Raw genomic sequence first — 26,893 nt, forward strand, 5'->3', positions numbered from 1 at the left:
TGTAAAACTGTGCAAAATCAGGCTTTATTCATTTTTTTTTCTCTGCATCGTCGCCTTTCATCATCAGCATCGTAATCACCATCGTTGTCGTCGACATCATCTTTAAAAACATAACTCACCGGAGACAGACAGCCAGAGAATAAATTCTCTAAGACACTCGCAGCTCAAACCTCTTGGCAAAAAAACAGGCACCAGCTATTAGCACAGTCCCCGCAACAGAATGAGTAAGCTGTACATGTCCACTTCTTTCAGGGCAATACATTTCAAAGAGGTCTCCAATGTCCTTATGTACAAGTCGCTCTCTTTCAGTAGTCTCTTAAAGTCCATTCAGTAGTCTTACTTCCAGGAGACACTGAAAGCCCGTCTCAGCACCGACATGGTTTAAGATGATGAATATTATAGTCTTCCTGACACCATAAATACTTTTTCTTCCACTTTTCCTCCTCTACCGGTGTCCTGCAGGTCCGAGGACAGTCCATTTCTCCAGTTTAGGCAAACGTTGAATAAGTGCAATGTCTAGTATAATGTCAAGAAAATACAAACCCACACGTACATACATACATACATACAGTACATGACTAACTGATAAACTTGATTAGCTATACAAGGTTGCCATTTTCCATCCAGTGTCCTTCAGGCAGAGGCCGGGGAGGATGTGAGCTCACCTGGACTGGATGTAGATATTTTGGTAAAATTGTCCATGATTTTCTGTACATTGGATTTTGTTAGTTGTGACTCCAATGGAAAGTGTAGTTCATACACAAACAGATTTATTTCAAAATGAGATATGCACCCCTCGGAGGAAAGGTGACTTGAACTAAATGACGGCGCCTGACAGATTATTGTAATTTTTCAACACAGAACATAGGCAACAGAGATGACATGTCATATTAAATTCAGTGTTTGTTTCTTTGATTTAATGACGTTGTTCAGTCTGCTATTTTATACTTATGTCCAGTGAGATAAAAGTATATTTTTCTCTTTTCTAATATCCTGTTTGTTGGACGTTTTGGGGCTGTGAGGTTTTGAAAGTGCATCAATCATTGAAGAAAATCATAATAATGTTAATGTCTGGATTTTTACATTTGATAATGTTATCAAAAACAAAGTGCCTTCAGTGTATGTAACTCGATTTCAAGCCACACCTCGCTTATTGGATTCTGGGAGCAGACAAGGACAAAACGACAGAGCAGTGCTTGCCCCCCAGATAACTATGTCACAGACCTTAATTCATGTCATTAGTCAAAGAATATTAAACAAACGGATCGCAGATAATGCCTTTGCAAACACAATAAGAGAACACACTTCTATATGCATGTCAATCCATCACTTATTTGCCACAAGGGGAACAAATTATCGTTTGGGGTGATTCTTTCTACTTTCTTTTTTACTAGATATTCACAAAGAATAATGATAAATAAAAGTAGTCAGAAGGATCAGTGAAAGTGCGGCAAGTGAGGATAAACTGTGGAGAGACTTAGCAGTGACTACTACTTGCAGTTCTAACTGACACAAAACTCAGAAAAGCAGACCAAACTTGAGGTTAAATGAGAATGTAAAACAAAGCCACTCGGAGAAGAGGAACAACGAAGGGAGAGGAAAACGAGGACCAGGACAAAACGACTTGAGAGATAATGTGCTCAAGTGCTAGCTCGGCCGTTAGCATCCGGCCTGAGGTCAGCCTGCCCAAACATTCGCTGTCTGCCTGCCCGCGTGTCCCCCCCCCCCCCAGAGACAGGTATGGACAACCACCATTAGCTGGAGTAGATCTGGGTCCCAATCACACGCATGATCTCCTTCTGCACCTTAGGCTCCTGGGTGTTGATGTTAGCATCTCCTACTTGGCCATCCTCATACCTGCACATATACATGGATGAGTTGACATGAGATAACATAAAACTTTTATTATTCCCCTAAGGAAAAATCAGATGTCCGAGCAGCATCGGCAATAAAAGAGAGAAACACAGGCTAAGTGTCTACACAAGGATAACTAGAATAAAAGAAGAAAGTAACAGTATAAATAAAAAATAACAATTGCAATAGGTAGAACACAGAGTAGTTGAGTTCACATAGGAATCAGTGAGAATCAAAAGTAGGTACATACAGAAAAGCTGGTCTTCAGATATGATGTTGGTATTGTGTTTTGAAGCTTTTCATCAATAGCTGCTTCAGTTTTTATCCCTTTCTCTTGCTCACGCCCAATATTAGTTAAAAGCAGCCAAAGTGTATTAGTATCGCATCAACAAGGCATAATGATGATGATAAATAGTTCTTGGAGACATTAACCACTTTAAGTTAATCTTGTCTAGGGAGCAAGGGTTTAACAGTGATTTTAGAAAAGGCATTGTTAGGTCTGATGCAAGAAATCTTTATGTTTTTATTCTAATACTGTCAACATTTCTTCAAGCTGAAAAACCCAACCATATGCTGAGCACAAGTTGAGAATTGAATTATATTTAGCTGCGATTTAAATGTGATTGCAGGCATTCTCAAATCTAATTTCCCAATCAGAAGACAGCAGCAGACGTGATAATAGACTGTGCCATATGGTTAATGCCTGTTTCCAAAGCTCAGACTCAAACCCCTAACTCATAGCTTCAATACACAGCTGTAAACATCCTATTAAAAGGCTCTGACCTGAGAGGAACCCAGTTTAGTGGAGCGGGAACTCCACTCAGCCATCTTTTATTCACTGCTTATTTAAAATGATGATGAGTGATGAGGGACAACTGCAGCATATACCATAATTCTTCATCAAACCACCTTCATCATGTGTGGTTTAGCAGGAAAGAAACAGCAACCTGAGTGATAAACTATGCAATTTAAGTGATAATGAAGCGTGATGATTATTTTTTATACTGGCCGCCTGGCTGCTATGCCAACACACCTTGTCATTACGCACTTGTAGACATTTCCAAGGTGTTAAAAAAATGTGGGATTACTTACACAAAAAAGAAGCGTGTACAGACGTGGTCGGATACTGGACACACCCAGATGTTCCCATGTTTCTGCAGATCCTTAGACGTGATAACTGTTGAATAGAAATAGAAAACACTGCAGCTTAATGGCTTAGACTCAGATATTATCATAACTGATGCACATCATTTATTTTGTTTATATCTAATTGTTTACCTCTTACTAAAATGATTATGATCTGATTATGATGATTGCTATGACCTTTTTTGACTACACAATTAGCCTTGTGAGCCTACTGTTTGGATTGAATTATAATTTTGTTTGCGATTCTCTTCTTGTTTTGCTTTTATTGTGTAATTTTTTTTGTATTAATAAAAAGGAAATATCGTACTTATATTATAATGTGAATCAAACTTTAATTTGAATGTGTATTTGTTTAGAGACACATCAATATATCATCATATCAATCAAATAAAGCCCCATATTATATCATATAAAACATATGATACCTTCTTGCTGCTTATTACCTTCACACAGAGCGATGCAGTTCAGATTCCGACTCTGAAGAAACCTCGATTGTATTGGACGGCTCTGTTGAAAAAAATAAAGAGACAGTTAAAACTCTTCCCTGCTTCAGTGAATACCGTGATCTAACTGAGCTGTAACCAGACATTGAGAATTACACACACTCAAACTGTAAACCCTATAATAGTTTTAACTAAAGCATAGTGATTTGAAGTAGTAGTAGTAGTAGTAGTAACATTTTAAAAGATGTGTACTTTGTTTGGATTTGTTTGTCTTTTGTTGTGTGCAGTCTGGATTAGTAGTGATCTGAGTCCAAGACTTCGAGTCGTGGCTGAACCTATCACTGTGGTCCTGCCTGACTCTCATCATACTACTTCCCTGATGGCTCCCACAGGATTGTTGACATCCTCGTGGATTCATCTTCTTATTATAGACACATGCATTTCCAAACATTTGGTCTACCTATGCTGTACAATGTATTATCTCTTCTATTTACACACGGCATCTATTGCACGTCTGTCCGTCCTGGGAGAGGGATCCCTCCTCTGTTGCTCTCCCTGAGGTTTCTCCCTTTTTTAAACTGTGGGGTTTTTCCTTGTACGATGTGAGGGTCCAAGGACAGAGGGTGTCGTATTGTCATACTAATATTCTGTACAAACTGTGAAGTCCACTGAGACAAATGTAACATTTGTGATATTGGGCTATACAAATAAACATTGATTGATTGATAGTGCCGCACTATATTTGAAAAAGAGATGGTACGCATTTAGGAGAGGATTTATTATGTGCAGTACCTGTGGGATGGTGTTCATGCGGTTGTAGCGCTGCACCAGTTCATCTTTGGTGGGCATGCGGTGCTGTCCTTTCCCCATCCCTGCAAGAAGCAGCACACAGAGAGCAAACGAGAGTCAGAGCGACCTCAGATCTGTGAGAAACCTTCCTCTACTGTCTGCAGCTGCTGGTGCACAGGAAGTATTACCCACAGTGCTAACCTTCATATCAAGGTTGTTTTAAAAGGCTACTGAATATGGTTACATTTAGAAAATAAACATGGGTTGCAACATTCAGCATCGAGACAAAAAGGTGATACAACAAGTACCACTTTTAGTTTATTTATCATAAAAATTGCCTTTTTTAATTATACCAATCATTCTGATATTTCAACTTAAAGGTGGGGTAGGTAATTCACTTCAGAAATACTTTTTGTTATATTCCATGGAATGCTCTTAACATCCCGATAGCAATGAATATATTAAATGCTTTGACAATTAATACATAAAAAAATGTCATCTGTGGAAGCCGTAGCGCTGTAAAAAGCACGACCAATCATCTGAGCCGGCCCGCGGCAAATAACTGGATGGCCTACCTGCCTGTCAGCCTTCCATCTCGTGCACAAACTTATCTCGTGCCCTCATTGGTCATGTGCGCGTTCGTGTGTGTTAGAGGAGGGGCTCTGGAAGGAAGTCTGAAGGAAGGGGCAGATTTTTTCCGGTTGTGTACTTTCAAATTCTAGCGCACTCGAGCTGGTTTCTCCATTCTTACCTACCCTAACTTTAAGTAGGTATTTGTTTATATTACTTTTATTTTACAGTGTATAAGCTGATTTTAGTGGACTGTAATATGCTTATATTGCATGATAGACATGGACGCAGAGAAAGTGTCATCATTGAGTTTGATTAGGCCAGGACAGAGTGATAAAATGCCAGCAATTGAGCAGAGAATTATTATTTCTACATATTTCCTTGAAACTACAAAACCATTGAGTAGGGGTTTGTTAAAAATACTAACATGGGTTTGGCAACCTGGCAATCTAATTTCCAAATAATCGACAAAACACAAAAACCTAAAAAAATATACCTTTAAAATTGTGTGAGAGCAGGAATACACAATGTAAGGCTTTCAGGGTTATACGGCCTCTTCACCACCACCCGACACAGGAGAAAGTAATATTAAAAGCCAACAAAGTACAAAGTAACACACACAGATCCACTGACAGCTCCATTTTTCACAACCACGACATAATGTATGGTAGGCGGCACACAAGCTCAGAGAAAGAAGGCCCGAGGCCCAGCACCCACAACGATAACACACAACACAGAGCGGCACGACAAGAGAGCACGGGAAGATCCCACATGTGAAGATGAAGTGTTCCAGGATGATTATCAGGCCACGTTACAAACAGAGAGCGCACTCAGTCAACATGGTGGTATAAAAGGGAGAGGGGGGGTTGGCTGGAGGGGTCTGAGTGGCGAGGAATGATTCGTTCCTACCTGAGTATCCAAAAGAAATGCTGGAGATGGGGCTCAGATAGATGCCCTTTCCATACGCTGCCCCATGCAGCTTGGGTTTGAAAAGAGCAGGAAGGAAGGAAGGGTCACTGAGCAGTTGCACAAGACAACCACACACACACACACACACACACACACACACACACACACACACACACACACACACACACACACACACACACACACACACACACACACACACACACACACACACACCACACACACACACACACACACACACACACACACACACACACACACACACACACACACACACACACACACACACACACACGAAAATCCAAAGACAATGGATCGCAACAGCAAAAGAAAGAAGTTTAATTAATCCGGTAAACTCCGACAGCCCATAATAATGTTGAGAGAAGGTCATGTGATGCTCTTGAATCGCGTTTAAAATGAGAACATGTTTTCCGGTTTGAACGTAAAGATGGTGAAGTATGATGAGGATTGACAATGATCATGAGCCTCCACACACAAGCATGTCCAGGATGAGGAAAAGGAAAAAGGACCACAGCTGTGACATGGACAAGTGTTCATGAACCGCGGTGAAACCACATGAAAGGAAGGAGAAACTCAGGGGTGAAATGTGAGATGGAGGTCAGGACATGGCACATCTGGAAGAAATCAAAAGGAGCAATAGACAAGAGGTTTTGTGTGATGGCTGGAGCTGGAGGCAGACTCAGTCCTCCTCCTCATGTGAAATACAATGACAGAAGGGGGGGGGGGGGGGTGTCAATGCTGAAGGTGAAACAGGGAGGAGAAAGAGAAGGCAGACGAGATCAAAGATGGAGAGTTCAAAAAGTTGGAGAACAAAGCAGGCATAAATGAAACACATCCGCATGATAGAGCAATCACGGCCGACGTGAGTGTTTCAAAGATCCCTGAGATTTCACATTTAATTGTTTCTCGTCTATTTTCAGGACCTGTCGGTGTGTCTTCAAGCAGTCATTATCTGTCGCAAATGAGACAATTCTGCGCTCTCTAGTTCTCACTTCATCTTTTCTAGTTGTATTATTTATCCTTTACAGACCTGGTTCACAAAGTGCAACAAGGACAACTTTGTAAATGCAATGTGAAATCTGATGCAGAGTGAAATCAGAACGCACTCTGAAGAAAAGTATGTTGGTCTGCTTTTGTATTAAAACTATTTATGGTCCTGATTTGAAATTGTACCCATTTGGTAGATAGTATTGTAATGAATTGAGGCAACTAAGTAGGCCTGCATTATTGCGCTCATGTTTTTCTGAATTTATATGATAACAATAATTCACATAACATAATTCACTTTATAATGGAAAAATATTCAAATGACCAGGGTTTGATTTTGTAAATGGATCTGTACCAAACAGGGATTCTTTATTGAGTCTGTTGAATATAGTTTTTAGGCCAATACTCCAATCAGAATTATATGTTCACATACATTACCTTTACTAAATATTGCACTTACTGCTATTTTGATACCACACAAGTCCCTAAAACGATTTTCTATAAAAGTTTGATAAATTGCAGCACTATTGCTCAGCTCGAGTTTGAATACAACAAGTGAGGTGCCAGTTACTGACCTTTTAGTGAAGCCCTCCTTATTCACCCACAGGAAGTCTATACTCACTACCATGGAGCTTGTCCTTTGCATCCTCCAGCTTCAGACCTAGCCTACTCAGTGCTCTAGGTGGTTCACCCCCACAGGGCACACAGACAGCCTCCAACATCACAGCGGACACCACAGCCCCCCCTCCCCTTTGTCCCACAACAGGATGAGACGTGCTGTCCGCTGCTGTCTGCCTCACAGAGTAGCAGACATTGGTCGGGAAGATCTAACCGTGTGCCCCGCTCGCTAAAATGCCAAATGCAAAGCTGACGAAAGGGAAGCTGGCATCCATTAACTGCAAAAATGAATCAGCCGGACAGCGAGCCTGCTCTATCAGAGAGCAGGTTCACTGTCCGAGAGGAGATGCATCGTAAATTCCAGAGAACTGCCAGGGTTACGTACCTGCAGTTTGGTATAAGAGGCATTGACTAGTCCATTTCTCAGAACAGAGTGCCAGTTCTCTATATGGGAACCACTAGAGCAAGTGTAGAGAGAGGGAGAGATAAGAAAGAAGAGATAAAACAAAGTGCTGTGTGAATATAAACAGTGTGCAACCACCGGTGTGTAGTGGGCCAGATCCAGGCTGCTCCAAAGTACACTGTCACATTTTCGCTGTAACCTTTGACTTTCATTATAGGGATTACCAAATGGAATTGAGTGCAGGAATGAGTACTAAAACACAGGAAGGAGTAACACTTCAGATTCCCTCGTCTCAAAGGTAATGTCATTTATAAAAACGTTTTTGGTGAGGAGATGTTCACCCTTCTAGTGGATGTCTGAAGCTTAACGTGTCTTAAATACAGGAGTTGCTAAAAAAGTGGCTTAATGAGACGATTACACGTCATCAGCGATGAGTTGAAGTCATGCCAAGGTGATGTCGTTAGCTTTTTACTTCAAGTGTTTTTATTTACAAAGTCACACAGTGGTGGTTAATGTGTGGAGATTATCCTGCTGAACAAAATGTGTAAGTATCATAAATGTTTGTTTGCAACAGAGCATATTTTCTGCATAGTCCAAAATCAAAATGGAAAAATCCTACTGGCTTTTATTGAGGGAGCATTTCCGTGTCAGCCTGCAAATATGCTTCATCACTGGATAACTCCATCATTTCCTTTACTATTATAATATTGATTTTCTCAATGTCATGAAATATTACTGTAAAAAAAGCAATGAAATGTGTTACTTGAGGATTGCTGCTTTTTACTTCAGAATTATTTTAAACCTATTAAGAATTCATAAAGAGAGTTTATTCAAGCTCTCTTCTGCCAAACACAAAGAGCTTCTGAAGTCTATTTTTCCAATCTGTGCGAGGACATTTGGGACATTTTGTTACATCATCACAGTACTCCAAATTGAAATAACTGAATGTTAAATATTATATTATAAAAATTAAGATCAAAGATGACAACCCATCATTGATGTCTTCAGCACAGTATGGGTTATTTGAATACATCTCCCAAGACAGGTCTTAAAATAAAATAAACAGCAGTGTCATGAGTGCTTTTATTTTTAAACTAGTTTTGAAGCTGTTTAATTAATATAAGGTATATATGCTTTTAATTGATTCCTTCCCAAATCTCGCAGATATTTATATTTTCTATTAATCTATTTATATCAATGTAAAATCACGGCAGCCAAGCCAACATAACATTTCCTGTTGAGAATTACTACATTTTGTAGCATTCATCAGCGTAAAGAGACACTGTCAGCGCTGCTCATGTGTTATCTGTCCCACATGGGCCGTGTGCCTTTAAAATATTCAGCAGAGCCCCATCTGCTACAGTACCAATCTCCATCTCACAGATACTGCTGGCTCCATGTGCTGGCGGAGCGATTCGGTTTCTCAGTCCAAGCGAGTGGTCAGCGCTCGGTGCTGTTGTTTGTTATGGTTCCATTAAAATCAGCTCGAGTTGCTACTCCATCCGCAGCGTAATGACCAGGTGCTCTAGAGAAGAGTTCATGCTTGACACAGTGTACTGCTGTAACGCTAAATTATGCATGCATTTCAGGGACTATGCTGTATTTAAGATCAATTATGTACAGTGAGTGATTTCTCACGTTATATTTACAGCCAAAGCTTAACAATAGAAATAACTACATTAACATATTTTACAATAGCCTAAATCATTTCTGTAACTGTGACTTCACAAGCTATATGCTTCAAATTAGTCATTCAATTCTACAGGAGTGGTTATGCTTAATTCGAGTCAATAATGTATGTCTTTTTGGACTTTGGGAAAATAAAACATGAACAATCACTTGATTTGTCACATTATATTTGTCCAAAATCCACAAGCTTAACAACATAATAACCACAAAATGTTCCCTGATATTTTCTAACAGCATTAATGTTTGACTCTCTACAAGCTATAAGCTTCAAAGTAGTCATTCAGCTAAAACATAAGAGCCTTGATGGGATGCATGCTGTGTCGGCTAATGAGAGGAACAGAGGGGACTCACTGGAAGGCGAAGGTGCTGCCATAAAGCTTCTTGGCAGTGCGGAAACGAGCCTCCTTGGCCGGGGGGCTGCTGAGCAGCAGGAACTGGTGGGAGGTGTGCATGAATTTCAGTTGCTAGCACAATGAGGTCATGAGGGAATGTGAGAGAGAGCAAGCGAGACAAAAAGAGAGTGAGTATGAAGCATTTAACGACAGAACGTAGGAGTAATAAGAAACTGATTTGATAAAGGGCATTCGAGGGGAAGCCATTCTTGTTTCCTACCCTACTCAGAGGCAGCTTGACAATATGAGACCGGTTACTGGAAATAATCCTGCAAAAACACAGAGGGAAAAAATCATAGGCCTTTTTCAACACAGATATGTTGATCTTGGAATGGTAGGAAAAAGTGTTACTAATAATATTATAAATGGCTTTGTTCTGTTCATGTGTCCCAGTAAGAGGTGGCAGTGTGCAAATGAGCCAACGTTCACAATATCAGGAGTCTAAAACCAGCCAAATGAAATCCATCATAAACTTCATTATTTATGAAGGAGTTGTGATTGAATTCAGTAAGAGTTTTTGTAGTGTTGATTACAAAGGTGGTTATGGTTGTTGTTTGTGACATTTTCATGTATATAGTTTGATCCTGATGTTTCGGGATGGTCGAATGGACAGCACTTATAGATATTATAAGTATATATACACGAGGTCGCCTGTGAAAAAGAGGGTCAGTGTGTTGCTGTGTCACAGCGACGATTAGTTTGTTTTGCTCAAATGTATAACTGTGCTTTTGTCAAATGTCAAAATGTCTCCATAATAAGGCAGATTGCCATAAGCCCATAAGCGTATGTGTTGTCCATGATCTTTTATCTAATATAGTAAGTTTGATATGCTTTCTTCTGGTGAGAAGAGCTTTTCCTGTCCATTTGCAAAACACAGTAAACACAGTTTTTTGAGCAGATCCTCTCTACTCACCACTGTAGCAGGGGATGTGCCAAGGGGTCCAGTTTGTCCATCTGTTTCTTGATCTCTAGATATGAGCCCTGGGGGAAAAAAGCATACAAGCATGTGTTGTTTGCAGATATCAGGATGTTGTTTTCCAAAAGCCAAATTAGGAGTTGTTCAGACACAGTCCTATGATGTGATTTATACAAAGTATGGATGCAGCCAAGCCACAGTGGGTACACAAGTAATATAAGGAAGTGAAGAAAAAACCGTTGAAGAGGTAAACTAATCCTGTGTAATGGTCATTTCCAAACATTGGGTAGACATACAGTCGAGTGATGATCTTATATAAACTAAAAAGATATCTTTACGTCTATCTCATACATTAAGACTAACTATGTCCTAGATTCACAGTGGCCCTTCACTTCTTTCCCTCCCATCTTCTCCTTGTACCTGTGTCATTTCACGAATGGACATGACGCTGTCCAATGCTTTCTGCAGTCTCTCATAATTCTTCTTCTGTGTTCATCGGTTGAGCCAAACATCCATTGTATGCAATGACAGAGGGAACAACATACAGACATCTAAAATCACTTGTAGACACAAACGTTTGACAAAATATTGATACTATTTCTTAATTATTCACATCAGTTTATGAGAAAGACAAAACTAATTGCACTTTACTTCAAAGATACAGCTAATGATGTAATGTTAAGCATAGATGTGACATACCTACATGCATTAAGTTTGTAAACAACTACATATATATATTCTAGTTTTGCTCTGACAGCAGTAGTGGTATTGAATCTTGGAATAAAATGTGTTTATAGTTTAGTAATCATGATCCTAGAAGTGGGGATGCTGACCTTTGGGTTGAAGGCCAGAGTCTTGGGGTCATTGGGGTCAACGACTGATGGGTACGGCTCGAAGATGATGCTCTTACGAGGGGATTCAAGTGCAGCTCGACACATCGCCACAAGAAGGTCCACCACCTGCAGGGAGAGGGATTTTATAATTACATTTGATTCCTTTATTGGATTTTGTTATTTACTTATTTAAATGCTTTTATTGACAGTGCAATACCACAGAAATATCTGCCTCAGTTTCAATTAAACGTATAAACTACAAATAATTTTTTTTTTGTAACATATAAAGTCATTCTTTGATCTTAAATCCAAAAGAGTATTTAGGGGGGTTACAAAAATACAAATAAATAGAATTATGTCATATACTATCGTGTTGTCATCACCTCTGCTCCAGTACTAATACATGATAATATATTATTATGGGTTAAGCTACCCAGCAGTAAATGAAGTAGTTCAAATAAACCCCACCTTTAAGTGCAACAATGAAGTGATGAACACATTAATGCTTCAATAATTAGAATACTACAATGTTATATGTATGATTCTTAAATAGAGCCATACTGCATAATGAGTACTTTTTGTAAGATATACTTTTGTAACTCGATCCAAAATTCGTTTTTGGGGGAAATAAAAACAAACTATTGCAGGAAAAAATAAAATTACAAATAATCTGTTTATAATGATATCATATACTATGAGTCGTGTGGTCGTCACCTCTGCTCCTGTTGCCACCTCCTCTGCGGCTCCGGACATCACACCCAGAGTGTAGAAGGAGAACACACACAGCTCCCTGGTGCACACAGCCGGCTATACAAACACACAAAGCCATGCACACAGACAAAGAAAGATAAAAATACAGGCTTTTCAATGTGTACTAGATATCATATAAAAGCACATGCACACAGACACTGACGCACACTCCCTCTCTCTCTTTATCTTGCTCCTTCACAACTACCATAGCGGAAAATCCATTAACAGGATCATGGTACTAATAGAGAGAGAGAACATCACACACATGCTATTCATAACATTGGATGTATGAACCAATATGGAATGGTTTATAAATCCATACTGTAAGTCCATTTCTTGTCGCTCATAATGGGCGGTTCTGGTAACACTGTGCTTGGAACCCCCTGTGGCCCCCCTCCAAAAGAATAAATCTATGATGATGCAATTTGTGATAGTGTTGCAGCCAGTACTGTGCTGTATTGTGGGAAGATAACAGGAATGGGTATTTTTTCAGTAATGTAATTAAATACATCGAAAATAAGTTACTCAAACAAATTCTGTTACTTAGACAAATACCAAAACATATTAAGAAATAAAATAAAAACAACGTTTGGCTGCATAAATAATGTATTATTGCCCCAAACAGCATTTAGGTTAAAGGTGGGGTAGGTAAGTTTGAGAAACCGGCTCGAGATACACTTGTTGTTATATTCCATGGAATGCTCTTAACATCCCGATAGCAATGAATATCTTAAGTGCTTTGACAAAAAATCCATAAAGAAATGTCATCTGTGGAAGCCGTAGTACTGTAAAAAGCACGACCAATCATTTTAGCCGGCCCGGCTAAAATAACTGGATGGCCTACCTGCCTGTCAGCCTTCCATCTGTGCACAAACTTATCTCGTGCCCTCATTGGTCATGTGCGCGTTCGTGTGTGTTGGAGGAAGGGCTCTGTAAGGAAGTGGCAGATTTGTTCCGGCTGTGTATTTTCAAATTCTAGCGCACTCGAGCTGGTTTTTCTAAAATTACCTACCCCACCTTTAATGTGTTAAAAAAAATGGTAACGTCATTGACACAAATTCTGTTTTTTTGGTGCGGTATGACTTTACACTGAACTGAAAAAAGTTTAAATCTTGAACACTGTCTTTGTCTCCCTTGTCCAGCATCAAATGTGCCCCTCTCATTCACACAACATTGGTCTAGAACCGCCATTGTGGCTCATACCTTCAGCATGGATCCATTCTGAAAGACGTGCTGCTCGTCACACACCACGCAGTACTCGTTGAGCGTGGGGATCCTCTGCTCTGAGTACTTCATTATCTGTTGGGAGAAAAAGCAGAGTGGTGCTCTCAGTTATCATTTCTACCTCCAGCGCTGTAATAGAATAAAGATGAATTAAGCAGCAGAAATGTCACAAAACTACCATTCAGTACAGCAGCTTCGACCAGTGGGACAGTGTAACTAAGTACATTTACTTAAGTTCTGAACTTAAGTAACAAATAGAGGTGCTTCTACATGACTCAAGTATTTTTACATTATGCTACGTTGTACTTTAACCTAACTTTATTTTGAAGGCAAATGTTGTACTTTTTACTCCACTGAATACATTTGACAGCATTAGCTACTTTGCAGATTTACTACTACAAAACACAGAAATCTGATATATTATTAAAGGTTAAGATACCCAGCAGTATACAAACATTTTCAAATAAACCCCACCTTTACCTAAGTGCAAAATGGGAGTGATGAACACATGAGTGCAATCATAATTATAAAACAATAATTATTATTGTAGTAATTGTAATAAGGTAACATTAGCTCAATTTTGATAGCAGGACTTTTAAATGTAATTGAGTAATTGTAGTATTGCTACTTGTATATAATTCTGAAATTGAGCATTTTGAATACTTTTACTTTTAGTAAGTATATTTTGATGCTTATACTTTAACATAGGTTACATTTTTAATGCAGGACTCTTACTTGTAACTAAGTATTTGTTCACTGCAGTGTTGCTACACATATAATTCAGGAATGCACAAAATAAGTAATTGCAGTTTTTGTACTTATACTTATAGTATATTGATTGTTGCTAATACTGTTGTACTTTTACTTGAGTTGTATTCTGAATGCAAGACTTTAACTTGTAACTGAGTATTTGTACACTGTAGTATTGCTACTTTTACTTTAGAATTGAGTACTTCTTCCACCTCTTGCTACGACTGGTTTAACCTATAATATGGTCCCACTGTTGCACAACAACACACTTTACCCCCCCCCCCTCTGCTCCCAGCTCATATCTCCCCGGGATCTAACCTGCACTAAGAAGCCATACTCCAAGGTAGGGATGTTCTTGCAGTGGCCGCCCGCCTGGGATGAGAAAAACAATTCAATCAGCTGCCTCGTGGTAATCTGCGCAGGGGCCCTGGCCGCCGGGACAGCCACAGTCTGATGAGTCAAGTGAAGACAAAGCATTATGGGAAACGGCGCAGCAGCCATGTTACGGTGGGTGGGGGGGAGGAAAGGCTCAGGTGGGAACAGTGCAGGTGGCAGGAGACTGAGAAGAGGGTAAGAGTGGGTTACAGTGTATTAAAACAGAAATATACAGTGCCTTAGACAGCAGGCAGCAGCAGTTCATGAGTTTCTACACAAACGCAGTGTCAAGGTTCAGAGCTGTGACATCAACACTGTGACCACAACTTGACATGTGAGTGAAACATGTTAAAGACTAATAACAGGGTTTCTGCAGGTTTCAACAAGTTCCATTCAGATTTCAGAAGAACATTTTAAGAATGCATTGAATACAATATAAGATACATTTGTGTTTTTGGAGTCATACAGGAGAAATATGATTGGAAATGAGTACGAATGAAAATGATCATATAATTGTTTGAAATACAATAATCAACTGACATGTTTAAAGTGAAAAAGTTATGTACAACATCAATAATTACATTCATGTTTGAGATAAAGTTCTTTTGAATGTAGTATAAGCAAAGAAATGACAACCCTCTTTTTTTGTAGGTAATACAACATTAAAGCATTTATTTTAAGACCTATAAAATCACATTTTTTACAAGTAAGGACGATTTTAGGACTTCATTTCAGCAACCTTTTAAGGACCTTCTGAAACCCTGACATAAGTAGGAGAACAGTGGGATTGTGTTAATTCCTCAAATGAAAATCTAAACTGAGAGGTGTGTGATTGATGCCCAGTACAGGCTGACACTGACCTGGCTGTTGGGGGGGTAGCTGAAGAGCTCCCCTTTGGGGTTCTTCATGGTGCACGAGATGGAGCGGTTCATCAGGCGCGTCACCCTCAGCTCAGGGACGCTCAGCTTCCCTTTCAAAACGGTGTCTTGGATCAGAGGAAAACTTGGAGACCTAAAAAAAAAACAAGACAAAATTCATGCATATTACTTTACCAAGCATTTATCTATCTTTCTTCTAACTTGGAACGCCAAAACAGAAATGTGTTTGTTGTTTCAGAAGTGTATTGTTTGAAAAAAGCCGAATTAATTATAATAGAATTTGCATCATCGTAGTTATACCATATAGTCAGTGCCTGGTTAATGTTATAGTGAAATGCACACTCACGCTACACTTACATTATTATATCAGCTTGCACAAACTACAATCTGTTAGTTGCTAGCTGTTATTGTACAATGATCACCATCACTTTTATCCATGTACTCTCTTGAAATGATACTCCTGTCAAGTAGTAAGCATGTCAAGATAGCCTAGCAGTTGTGAGGCTGACCTCCATCGGGGGGGTCGAGATACGATCCCAGTGCACCCTTCACTGTCAAAGCATCACACAGTCAGACAGAGGCAGAGAAGAGTAATCCCCCCTTAGGAAATTGGTTGACAGTGTCACGTTTAGAGTTTGAGTCTATCGTACACATGCAAAGTCAGATATTTTTCTCCTGCTTGTCTTCCTTGCTACAGTCTTTAAAAGCACAGACCCCCACAAAGTATTTATTTCACTGTCTCTCTATCGTCCAACAGACATCTAGGGACTTGGGATATAGCTCACATGCATGTTGGTAAAGTAAACGTATTAATATAGCACCTTTCTAGATTTTATGTTGCAAAGAGCTTCCCAATAGATCAAAGGAGAAAGTCAAAAGAAAGGAATTCAAATTCAAAGTGAAAAATACAATAGAAATTTAAAAATTAACACAAACTGTAGACATCATCTCATGAAACAGGATATTTCCTAGTAAGTATCCAGAAAGAGGCATCATATTGTGACTAGGTACAGACTGAATCACAGAAATAAACCTAATCTTCAACCTTCTGTTATTTCCTAAAGACCTACAACCGAACAAAGCTGAATTGTCATGTAAAAATAGCATCATTTTAGTTACAGGAACACTTAAAAATATCTTACGACTTCCCAAAAGTGCAAGAACATTTGCAGATGTAATGCTAAAAATACCACAAAAATAGCCTGATTGTGTTCTGTACTTGAGGTTATTTCCTCTGTGCTCTTCTCCCTGAGTGATTGCCGACACTTGAAAACAGTGAAGTGTTTAGAAAATAGATCAGGACATGTCCTAATAAAATGTTCAAGACGTCAGTAACTTAACTGAGCATCACATCAAAGTATAACAGCTTAACTCCTTGTTGACGTGTTGATTTTGTAATGGAATTATCATTGCTGAAAATGTGTGTTTATTTTAAAATAACAATCTATTGGATTGTCAATCACAGACTCAAAAAAAGATGCTAATTTTCAGGTACATATTTGTTTTTGGCCCTCTTCTGTGACATGTTTTAATATTCAGAAAGGGCTTTATTTTTCTCATACTGCCTGTGCTGCAGCAACTCTTTTCACCCTCTGTCTGAAACCAGAGCCCAGTCTGCTGTTAGCTGGTCGGCTCTGTTGTGATTGGTCAACCGCTTATTAAATGTGTTGGAGGGCTAGCCAATAGAAGCATGTGTGTCACATAGTGATGTGATTATGTTACGGAAGTAAACAAAGGAGTCAAACTTGAGGCAGGGGGGGGAGTGTGTGGGAGAGAAACTCCGTCTGGGGGGGACTTTGGGATTTTAGCCTTTGCAGAACATTTACATGCACAAAAACCTATGTAACACACTGCAGGAAAGGGTAAACCCCAAAAGGCATAATAGGGCCCCTTTAAATGTGTTGCATGCTGTTTATGAAACACAGTCATGGTTGTTAGGATGTCTTGAAAGAGATACAGAGAGAGAGAGAGACCTACTTGGGTATGGGGGAGAAGATGCTGAGCCCGGCGCGGAACTTCTTGATGGTTCCCCCGGCTTTGAACCAGCTGTGCCTCTTCTCCTGCTGGGCCTTGAGGAACTCATTACTGAGGTGCTTCCACTGCTGCGAGGTGAAGGTGCTCAGGATCCTGATACGGCACAAATAAGGAAGATTGGTGAGTTAACATTGAAGTGGTGGATTACGCTTTAAATCTCCTTCTTTTTGTTGTACGCATTATTATTTTTTGTCAGTGGATAAATCAGCCAAAAATGAAAAAGTAAATAATCTGGTATTTGTATTTCTGATGCTGCACATTTGAGGTTACAATCCCCAAGAGTTTTGTTTAAATAAATGTATGTTAAGTCACTATATTTCACCCACTGATGAAAGTATTATATTTGCACTAATGTGAGCTGGACTCTTTGGTGATATTCCAGGAAAACATCCTGTATAAAGTGTCTCCTAATGCAAACCAAACAGTTCCTACAGCAGCTTCACATTAAAACATTAAACTGGTGAAAAATAAGTTAACATTTAGTGTGAATTAGTCACAGGAAATGCAATGTGTTTAAACATGACATTGGTTGCTATTCATAATAAAAAATGCAGCCGAAACCTGATAGCAGTCTGTATTTTTTTAGATATATTGCAGGGTAGAGTATAGAGCACAGTGAAGTGTTAGATGAAGAGCTGCAGGCTGCAAACCGCCAATTTCTCAGCCAGGTAACAAAGTACTTTCAGTTTTTTGCAAACTCATGCCGTGCGTCGCATGCAAACCGGGTCACGGTTGTTAACAGAATGATGGAAAAGGACTAGGTACTGCCTGAAATCCTCATTAAAAAGAGAATAGTTTGTTTTGCTGCCACCAGTTTTCTTGGACCCAGGCGGGAAGTATTCACCTACAGTTTCTGATACCATATTTATATTGGGTCTTAATCTTAAGTATTGCTAGTAGAGATTCACTATGAAATGTTCGTGGCGTCAACAAAAACAACTTACTTTTTGAGCTGTAGGCCGAGGCTGAAGCCTTCTTTATTGGAGGGCTGGAACACCTCGACTGATGGCTCTGAGTAAAGATGACTAACATTATTACACAGTGCACAGAAACACACTCTCACTTCTCACTCTCCCTCTTGTATAGCACATATTGTACTCACCTCCCACGCTCAGTGAGTGGCACAAATACCTAAAGTCCCTCCCAGAAAACCAACATCCACACTGACATCTTTACTCACCAGGTCCATCGAGGTACTGAGAAAGAGAAAAGCGCAGTCTCAGAATAATGGGCTCTGTTCTGATAACTTTCCAAGCTGTCGCAACCTCCTCCTGAGTCAGACACACACACATACACACACATATACAGAGTTAGCATCCTAATTAGGGCCATTTCTCATTGCATAAATAAATTACGAGCACACGATGCATTATACATGATGTGTTACTTTGCAAAATATCAACGTTGGAATAGTAATGGGGAGAGAAGGAGGAGGTGTGTGCAGGGAACGAGGAATGCTGACTCACATCTAAGAAACCGATGTTAATGTGAAGATCGATGTCCACGTCATCAATGGTTCCATACTCCCTGTGAAGAGACGAACAAAAACAGAGTCATTCATCATAAGTAATGAGATGCACTCAAACATTTTCAATATCCCGTTGTGTTTTTTTCCTATTTCGCAGACAGTGCCTAGTGGAAATGAATACATTATGACTCTGAATTGTCTCATGTAAAAATCTTTTCAAAATAGGTCTTACACAGTTGTGTTTCTGTGTGTGTTGTTGTGTTTCTGTACAGTACCTCACAGAGACAGCACTGTCAGTGTAGATGTCTTTCACTGCCTCGATATCTGCATCCAGCTGAGGGTGGCGGTACAGGTCAGCCGCACAGCTCCCCTGTAAACAGCAGTATATTAACACTGAAGCTCACAATTATACCCTTCAGTGACCCCATCTGTCATCATCCTAATGTGTTCATTTATTATATGATTTTCCCAGGACAATGCACAATGATCGACATCACTTCACATGGGCCAGTGTAAGCCAGAAAAGCTAATTATCAACTGTTGTCCAGATGTTAAAATGGCCATTAAAAAACACAAAGTGCACAACATGTCAAATTTAAACCAGAGAAAGCAAAGCATGAACAGCTGAACAGGAGAAAAAAGCTAAGAGCGGTTCGGCAAGCATATCATGCAAAGTAGGACATGTTGTGTGCAGGAAATCAATACACAAACAATGTTAACAATATATTATTGACATTTTAAACTGTATACCCCGGTTATCTAGGCTCTTTGTTTTGTTTAAATGTATACCCCGTTTATCTAGGCCCTTTTTGTTTTGTTTTATGTATACATGTCACACTGTAGGACTGCGGGAAACGATATTTCGAGATTTCTGGATGTATAACACATGTAGAATTTTTGACAATAAAGCTGACTTTGACTTTGAGAAGAGTTTTTATGATGCATATTTAACAGAAGGATGTTAAGAAACTGTGTAAACTGTCAGATGTTTTCCTTTTTGGGACAACCATGTCCACTCTAATTCTTGATCCGTTTAATCTATATTCAACATTTTTCTGAAGGCTGAATGTGGGGGAGCTGCTAATCCATCAAGACAACTGCATATTAACAAGCATTGTGAAACTTAATATGCATTTTCCAAGAGGCCATTCTATATCATATCATCACACTAGGAGGTATAGTACAGTAACGGGAGCATTTAGTATTATTATCCATGCTTTAATATTGTTTCAGTGGGGGACAGATTGAGAGTTAATACAGTAATATGTGAGCATGGATATAAATCTAAGCAGTTTCAACATTTGGAGATTATTTTAAACTGGGTGTTATTAAGGACACATTTGATATTGTTTCTATTTAAACCATTTAATTATAACTTCTAACTATTTATTATTTCAACTATTTATTCACTGGTTTTAGATTCCTGTTCAGACTTCTCTGCTTATTTTTTTACTAATCTTAAACAGATTGTCAATTGCAACACTACAGCTGACCTTATATAGAAACGTGTTTTAATTCAAATATGTTCTTCTCACATCAGATGTGCGTCTGAATATCTCGCCTCAGCAAAGACTTTTGTCCAAATACATTTCAAAAACTGTAGGCATACATTTGTCATTTTTCAGCTTCAATTTCCTGAAATACATTCTGTGGTTACCTCAGTACATTTGCTGTCCTCCATAAATAACAACTTATTAAAGTATTAATAACAACAGTTGATCTAAGTTTGTCATATTATGTCTAGACTTGAAGTCACACTCCTCTCCTGAGCTCTGAGTGCAGATCTTTCACTTTCATCCTTATCTTCACTGCGCTGCTTTCATGTTCTCTGGCTGCATAGAAATGAGCTCTAAGTTCCCAGACTGGATTTACATTTCAATCACAGGACTTGGAAGATAACAGTAAAAAGGATGACTAACAGATTAAGATCTTGTATGGAAGTGAAGCATTGAACTTTATGAGATTATACAAGAAATAGCATCCAGAAAAAAATATTCTGTGTTGCTTGGGACTTCAAGTGTGTTGAAAAGCTAAACCTGTATAGTACTTGAGTGAAAAATCTAATATGTGCTTTTGTCAGTTTGTAAAAATTCATATTTTGGACACAGCCCAGAACCTTGTCAAACATTGGGACATTGAATATCCTTCATATTAATGTATATGTTTTCCCTGCATTAGGGGACGCATTAACATAGTCCATCTGTTCTGACCTACTAGAGCAAAATATTAACTACTGGATTACTATTAACCCACTGCATTATATTTTGTCTGAATATGCATAATGCTCAAACCAAATCCTAGGTCTGTGGTTTTCGGCAAAACCAACTCAAACAATCAAACAACTTACAGCAGAGGATCTTGTAAGTCGGTAAAACACAAACATATCCGAAGCATTTTTACAGTTTGTTGGGAACTAAAACAGTATTTTTGGTATAAAAATACCTACATTTGAGAGTAAAGTAATGTGAATCATTGCCAATCATTATAAAAAACAACATTTTCCGACATACAACCAGAAAGGACACATAGATTGAATGTAATGTAATCCAGTAGCCTGTGCTTTACCTGAATGCCATACAGGAACTGTTCGGACTCGTTCTCCCCGTCCGACTCCTCGTCTGTCCAACACTGGCCTTTGATGTCCTGTGGGCCCACACATTGTGAAAAGGCCATTATAGTGGAGCGGAAAGAAAATGCAACCTCTCTCTCTATCATCCTTTCATCTCACGTCCTTTCTCACATCTCCCTATTTAGCCTCGCGTTCAAAACACCCAGCTTCAAAACAATGCTTTATATAACATCTCAAAGAGAGACATGAAGAGGAGTGATCTATTTCTAAAAAGACAGGAAATGCTCTAAATTCAACCTTCAAAAGAATACTCAATTTACGATCATTGATGAGATCCTTTTATGTTTTTTGGGAGAAAATAACCATGTCTGTTGTCATTTCCAGCAAAGCCTGATGCCCGGAGGTCCTGTTGGAAAACCCCACAGTATTTAATCTATACATTGACATTAAGCTAATACAACATCCTAATATCTATGAAAAGGCTGCACTCCTGTTAGCATTGACGGCAAAGTAATTTAATTTAATGTACCACTTTGGTACATCTTAAACACACCATGCATGGATGACACAGCTTAATCGTATGCAGTGGTTACACCAATAGAATCCTAGCTGTCTTACCATTGGGTCTGCTGTTCATAGGGCTCACTCAGACAGGTTTAAACCTTTGAATACTGCTGACCATTGCAGCGTATTTCCAGGTGGAAGGAACGAGAACGGAAATCCGGAGAGCTTTGTCTGACCACCTCTCTTTCTCGCACTCTTCAGAACTGCAAAACCTGGGAGAAATAGACATTACAAATCAGTAAAGGATGGAAAACGTGAAACAAAGAGGCCATCATGCCTAGCTTTGTAAACGGTGCCCTCCTTTTTTTCTTTCAATGGTCTGCACTTCACCTTGCCATGTTTCCTAGCAACAGCCATCTCTGGTTCCTTTCAGAGTGGCATTAATCACTGTGGAGAGAATGTGTGGGAGATATCTGCTGAACGTTCAGTACCCAGGATGTATCCATTTCTTTGTTTTGTTTGTTTTTCCCCACAGCAAATGTACCTATTAATACCGAAGCACCAAAAGTTGGCACACCTTTATTGAGCTAAGCGAATGATGTCATTGTTAAACTGACGTGTTTGATTGGCCTGGATGATTTATATGGAAGGAAATGGTTGAAGCGCCATGTTATTCCTGGGTTAGCATAAGAAGAAGGCATTGTTTGCACACATTGTTTGTTAAGTAAAAATAAATAAAAGACATTTCCCAAGAATTTAAGAAAATACAATAAAGGTTGCCTATAAATGGTGGGAAAAATATTGAATATGAGGATACAAATTGTAAGGGAAAGCAAAATGTGTGATATAACAGAGGCAGCTACAGTACACTGCATTTAATGGCGGCCCATCACATTTTGTGTCAGACATGTAAACAACGAGCGTGATGTTCTTTCAACAAGATTTAAAGCTGCAGGTGCAGAGTTGCATAACTCACACTGCAGCATCATAATACACATTACAATTTGCATTGTGTAGTGGATGTCAAACCAAAATAAATGACATTTCTTAATATTTAACAGTACTGAATCTGACAATCAAAGACTGGATGGCAATGGCTTGGCCCTCGAGAGCAGACTGCCTTAACGAAACCACTAAGCATGAAGTCATCTATGCTATACATATGACAATGTAATCAAATGAACACCAATTATACATCTTTCCCCTTGTTTGCTGGGCTAACATAAGACACTAAGCTCATCTCTACCTTACATTGGGCTATTTTCCACAAAATGAAGATCTGTGTTTCTCTCCCTGATCGAGAATATCTGTCTTTTATTTGTGTCGCGGCTCCTCCAGACATCCACTGCATCCTATTAAACAAAGCTCCCTCGTCATCACCATCTTCCGCTTCAGCTCCTCTCCTTGTCCCTATACGTCTGCTGCTCTGCCATATATTTAACCCTGCAAGCACCTACACCAACCCCCCCCCCCCCTCCTAACCCCCCCCATCATTCCCATAGCCGCTGTCGTCTCACATACCAATAGAGTCGGTGGCAAAATGAGCCCCCCACACACACACACATCCACCATGGCCGACCCCATTCTGATCATATTTAACACAAACACAGATGCAGTCAGACGGATTTTCCCCTCCCCCCCATGCTCCGCACCCCCACCCCATCCATCCACACTTACCTCCACAGAGGATGGAGACTCGGATGCCGTCCTTGCCTCAGCTGCTCCCCCTCTTAAAGGGCACACCTGCCTTTCTCTGTCTCCGTGGCTGTTTTCCACTGAAAATATAGATGACAATAACCCCATTAAAATAGGATTTGTTCGAGAAACGAGAGCCACTATTCCCCAGTTCTACAGCGCCTGTGTCTCAATGCGTGCGGTGTGTGTCTGCGAGCAATCCAACTGGTGTGTGTGAGTCTGTGTGTTTATCTATTGCAGATCTCTGCTGCTGCTGTTGCTGCTACTGCTGCCTTGTATTTTGCCTGACAACACTGAGGGGTCTGAGCATGCTCAGTGAGAGCAGGCAAGCAAGTCATGTGACCTGCAGCTGACTGCACTGCTGCTGCTGAGAAATAAGAAGAAAAATGGAGGAAAATGGCTCTACTCGTGTATATGCGTCTGCCTGTGTGCGTGTGTTTGTGTGTTGTGTGTGTGTGTATGATTGCATAAGTCAGTGTCTATTGCAGTTCAACCATGTTTGGAGTCAGATTATGGATAATACTGTCTCATCTAAATATATTAAAAGAAAGAAAGCATAAATATGATCCTTTTTACAATGTGCTTTATACTTAAGCACTGCATGTTGTATAGACGCTGAAATGCATAAGCTTAGTTAATATAATATCACATTTATATTACAATAACAATAGTTGTATTTAGTAATATCAAAAACAAATATTGCAACAAATATCATTTCCTTTGTATCTATGATACAGTGTGTTGTACGGATATGTGAGACAATTACCATCAGGCCTTAACTAGAGTTAATCAGTCTTAACCCTTATTATCTCAAGGTTCAATTTAAGAAGTGACCTAAAAACTGAACATGCGTTAGTCTTACTGTCTGATCAGTGTGTGGCTGTAGCCAGGATATAGGAGAAAATTAAGATATCTTTAAACATTCATTTGGCACACAATGCAGCAGCTTAAGGGCATTGACCACAATGGCACAATATAGATTGGGAAACATATTTGACACCGTTTATTTTGTCAATCCTGCTTATATTCTTATAATGCCTGGTACTTCTTGTATATGAACAGGTGTTCCAGGTTCATGATTACATGTTTTTCCTATAGTGCAACTGGATGGAGGAGGTGGAAATGCAGATTGAAATAAAAATGTTTTTCTTTGCTCCATGTTACTAAATCAATATTCCAACATACAGTAAGTGCCGTGGAACTTTCTGAATTACAACCACTATCTTTTTTTGTGGAAGAAATGACCTGTTCACTGAAATATTAAATAATTTGCATATCTATAACTTGTTAAACTAAAAACACATCTAAATCTTGTTTCATTTTGTATTTTGCTTCTACAGTTTTCACCCTATACTATGGAAAACCGATTTTTACAATTTCCTCATCTATTGTCTTTGCCTTTTTAATATTATGATAAATGTTATCATCATGCAATATTGATTTTTATGTTTTCTGTGTGCCTTAATGGATATCATTTTATTTCTTCCCTCTTGTATTCATTAATTATAATTTAATTTTAGGTATCACTTGTACTCATGCAGAAATAATACACACAATAGGGTGTCCTAACTGCTCACTGAGATTTATTTGAGCACATTAGCACAGTGTCTTACTGTACCTCATGGCCTGTGAATCACAGGAGTAAGCAGCCAATAATACTGACTGACAGCCAGGCCCTTGGCCAGTGGACAGGGGGACTGGATGGCAGATCTGTCGCTCACCTGGACAGGTGTGTCCATTGGCCTCAGGCAGCGGAGTGGATCCATGCTGAGGCTATTTCCAGCCAGTGGGACAGCAACATGGGCAGTGGGAGCAGCAGTGCCAACACCACCACAGCTGCCAACAGGTGAGAACAGAATAGTGAGAGATGACATGGACTACAGTATGCCACAGGGAGAAAAGAAAAAAGATTAGCAGGGTGCTCTGTACCAAGTACTTATATAAGTATCATTGCCAGGTTGATTTATCTGTTATGTTGCAAGTCTGACTGTTACAAATGTAACCTCCCTGTGGTTGAGACAGGAGACAGTGTTTTTGTCTAGGATTCAGTTTTAGTCTGCCATCTCCTTTGGCAGAGCTTATTAATATTATCACAACACCATAATTAATCTTCCTGGGAACATTTGCAACATGTGTTTTGTATGCTCTGGACAAACAATCCCTATATATGTTGTTACTTTCGGCCATTGGCATAACACAGCTGATTAGCAACAAGATAATATTATGAAATATTCTATAAAATATATATAAAACATATCAATGTTCTGTGTATCTCACAGTTTTCAGGCTCTGTAGGTTCTTTGGAATACACAAATCAACTTTATATTAAGTTGCAATTTGTGTAATTTAGTAGAACAAAAACGGTTGCTTAAAATATGCAATTTCGCAACGTGTGGTTGAAACGCAACCACATAATTAAAGATTATATGATTTGAGAATAATTTATATAATAACATATAACATGTATATTTTATACTCAACATGGTGTTCCTAAAAACCTTAAAATATGCTTAGAGCACATTATTGAACAAATTGTTATATCAGTATTCATCACTAGATGGAGGTATTGCCTCAAACACTGCACAGTAGCAAGGTATCAGGATTCTTGGTCCATCACTGTTAAACTCTGGCTGGCTGCGACTACTAATGCATTTGAGGCAATGAACAATTGCCATTTTATATACAAATATTGCACCAGTTTTGATTCAATTAAAAACAAGGGCTTGAACAATATCTGTGGTATTTTCTACGAGAGTTCGCGTATATTGCAACACGTTTGATTATGCTTTCCATGAACCATTTAGGTAGGCGATGATTTTCATATCCGTAGAATAATGGAGCCAACATAAACTACTGACAACATCACAACATGATAATTGGAGTCGTTAAAACGTGATTTAACTAGACAAGACTAACCGTAGTAACCAAATACTGAGTTTTTTCAGGAAACCACAGCACGCCATCCATAGTCACATGTCGGACTCATGCGACGACGATGCACTCACGCGCCCTCTGATTGGCTCCTTAACTTTACCAAGCACTTCCACCGCGTAACGGC

General features: G+C 39.3%; 1 protein-coding gene across 8 annotated transcripts; it reads right to left on the reverse strand.

Moving 5' to 3' along the window:
- Positions 1-26,832, reverse strand: LOC117482639 (protein mono-ADP-ribosyltransferase PARP6). Of its 8 annotated transcripts, XM_034130802.1 has the most exons (25): positions 26,752-26,832; positions 25,557-25,671; positions 23,818-23,915; positions 22,255-22,412; positions 21,633-21,710; positions 19,343-19,437; positions 19,066-19,126; positions 18,780-18,870; positions 18,544-18,610; positions 17,543-17,692; positions 15,548-15,698; positions 14,631-14,762; positions 13,542-13,637; positions 12,303-12,395; positions 11,589-11,714; positions 11,176-11,241; positions 10,753-10,820; positions 10,060-10,108; positions 9,799-9,911; positions 7,741-7,813; positions 5,712-5,781; positions 4,236-4,315; positions 3,444-3,507; positions 2,947-3,031; positions 1-1,857 (listed from the first exon to the last, which is right to left on the reverse strand). In XM_034130802.1, the coding sequence occupies exons 4-25, from the start codon at positions 22,255-22,257 to the stop codon at positions 1,755-1,757; spliced, it is 1,914 nt and encodes a 637-aa protein (XP_033986693.1). In that variant the 5' UTR covers positions 22,258-22,412; positions 23,818-23,915; positions 25,557-25,671; positions 26,752-26,832; the 3' UTR covers positions 1-1,754. The 8 variants fall into 8 exon arrangements, 6 of the variants coding, with proteins under 6 accessions (XP_033986693.1, XP_033986695.1, XP_033986696.1 ...); XM_034130804.1 differs by lacking the exons at positions 25,557-25,671; positions 26,752-26,832 and having other exon boundaries at positions 18,780-18,795; positions 23,818-24,085; XM_034130805.1 differs by lacking the exons at positions 25,557-25,671; positions 26,752-26,832 and having other exon boundaries at positions 14,631-14,684; positions 23,818-24,085.
- Between the last annotated feature and the right edge of the window lie 61 nt (positions 26,833-26,893).

This window comes from Trematomus bernacchii, unplaced genomic scaffold, assembly GCF_902827165.1.
Source record: "Trematomus bernacchii unplaced genomic scaffold, fTreBer1.1, whole genome shotgun sequence".
Classification (NCBI taxonomy): Eukaryota; Metazoa; Chordata; class Actinopteri; order Perciformes; family Nototheniidae; genus Trematomus; species Trematomus bernacchii.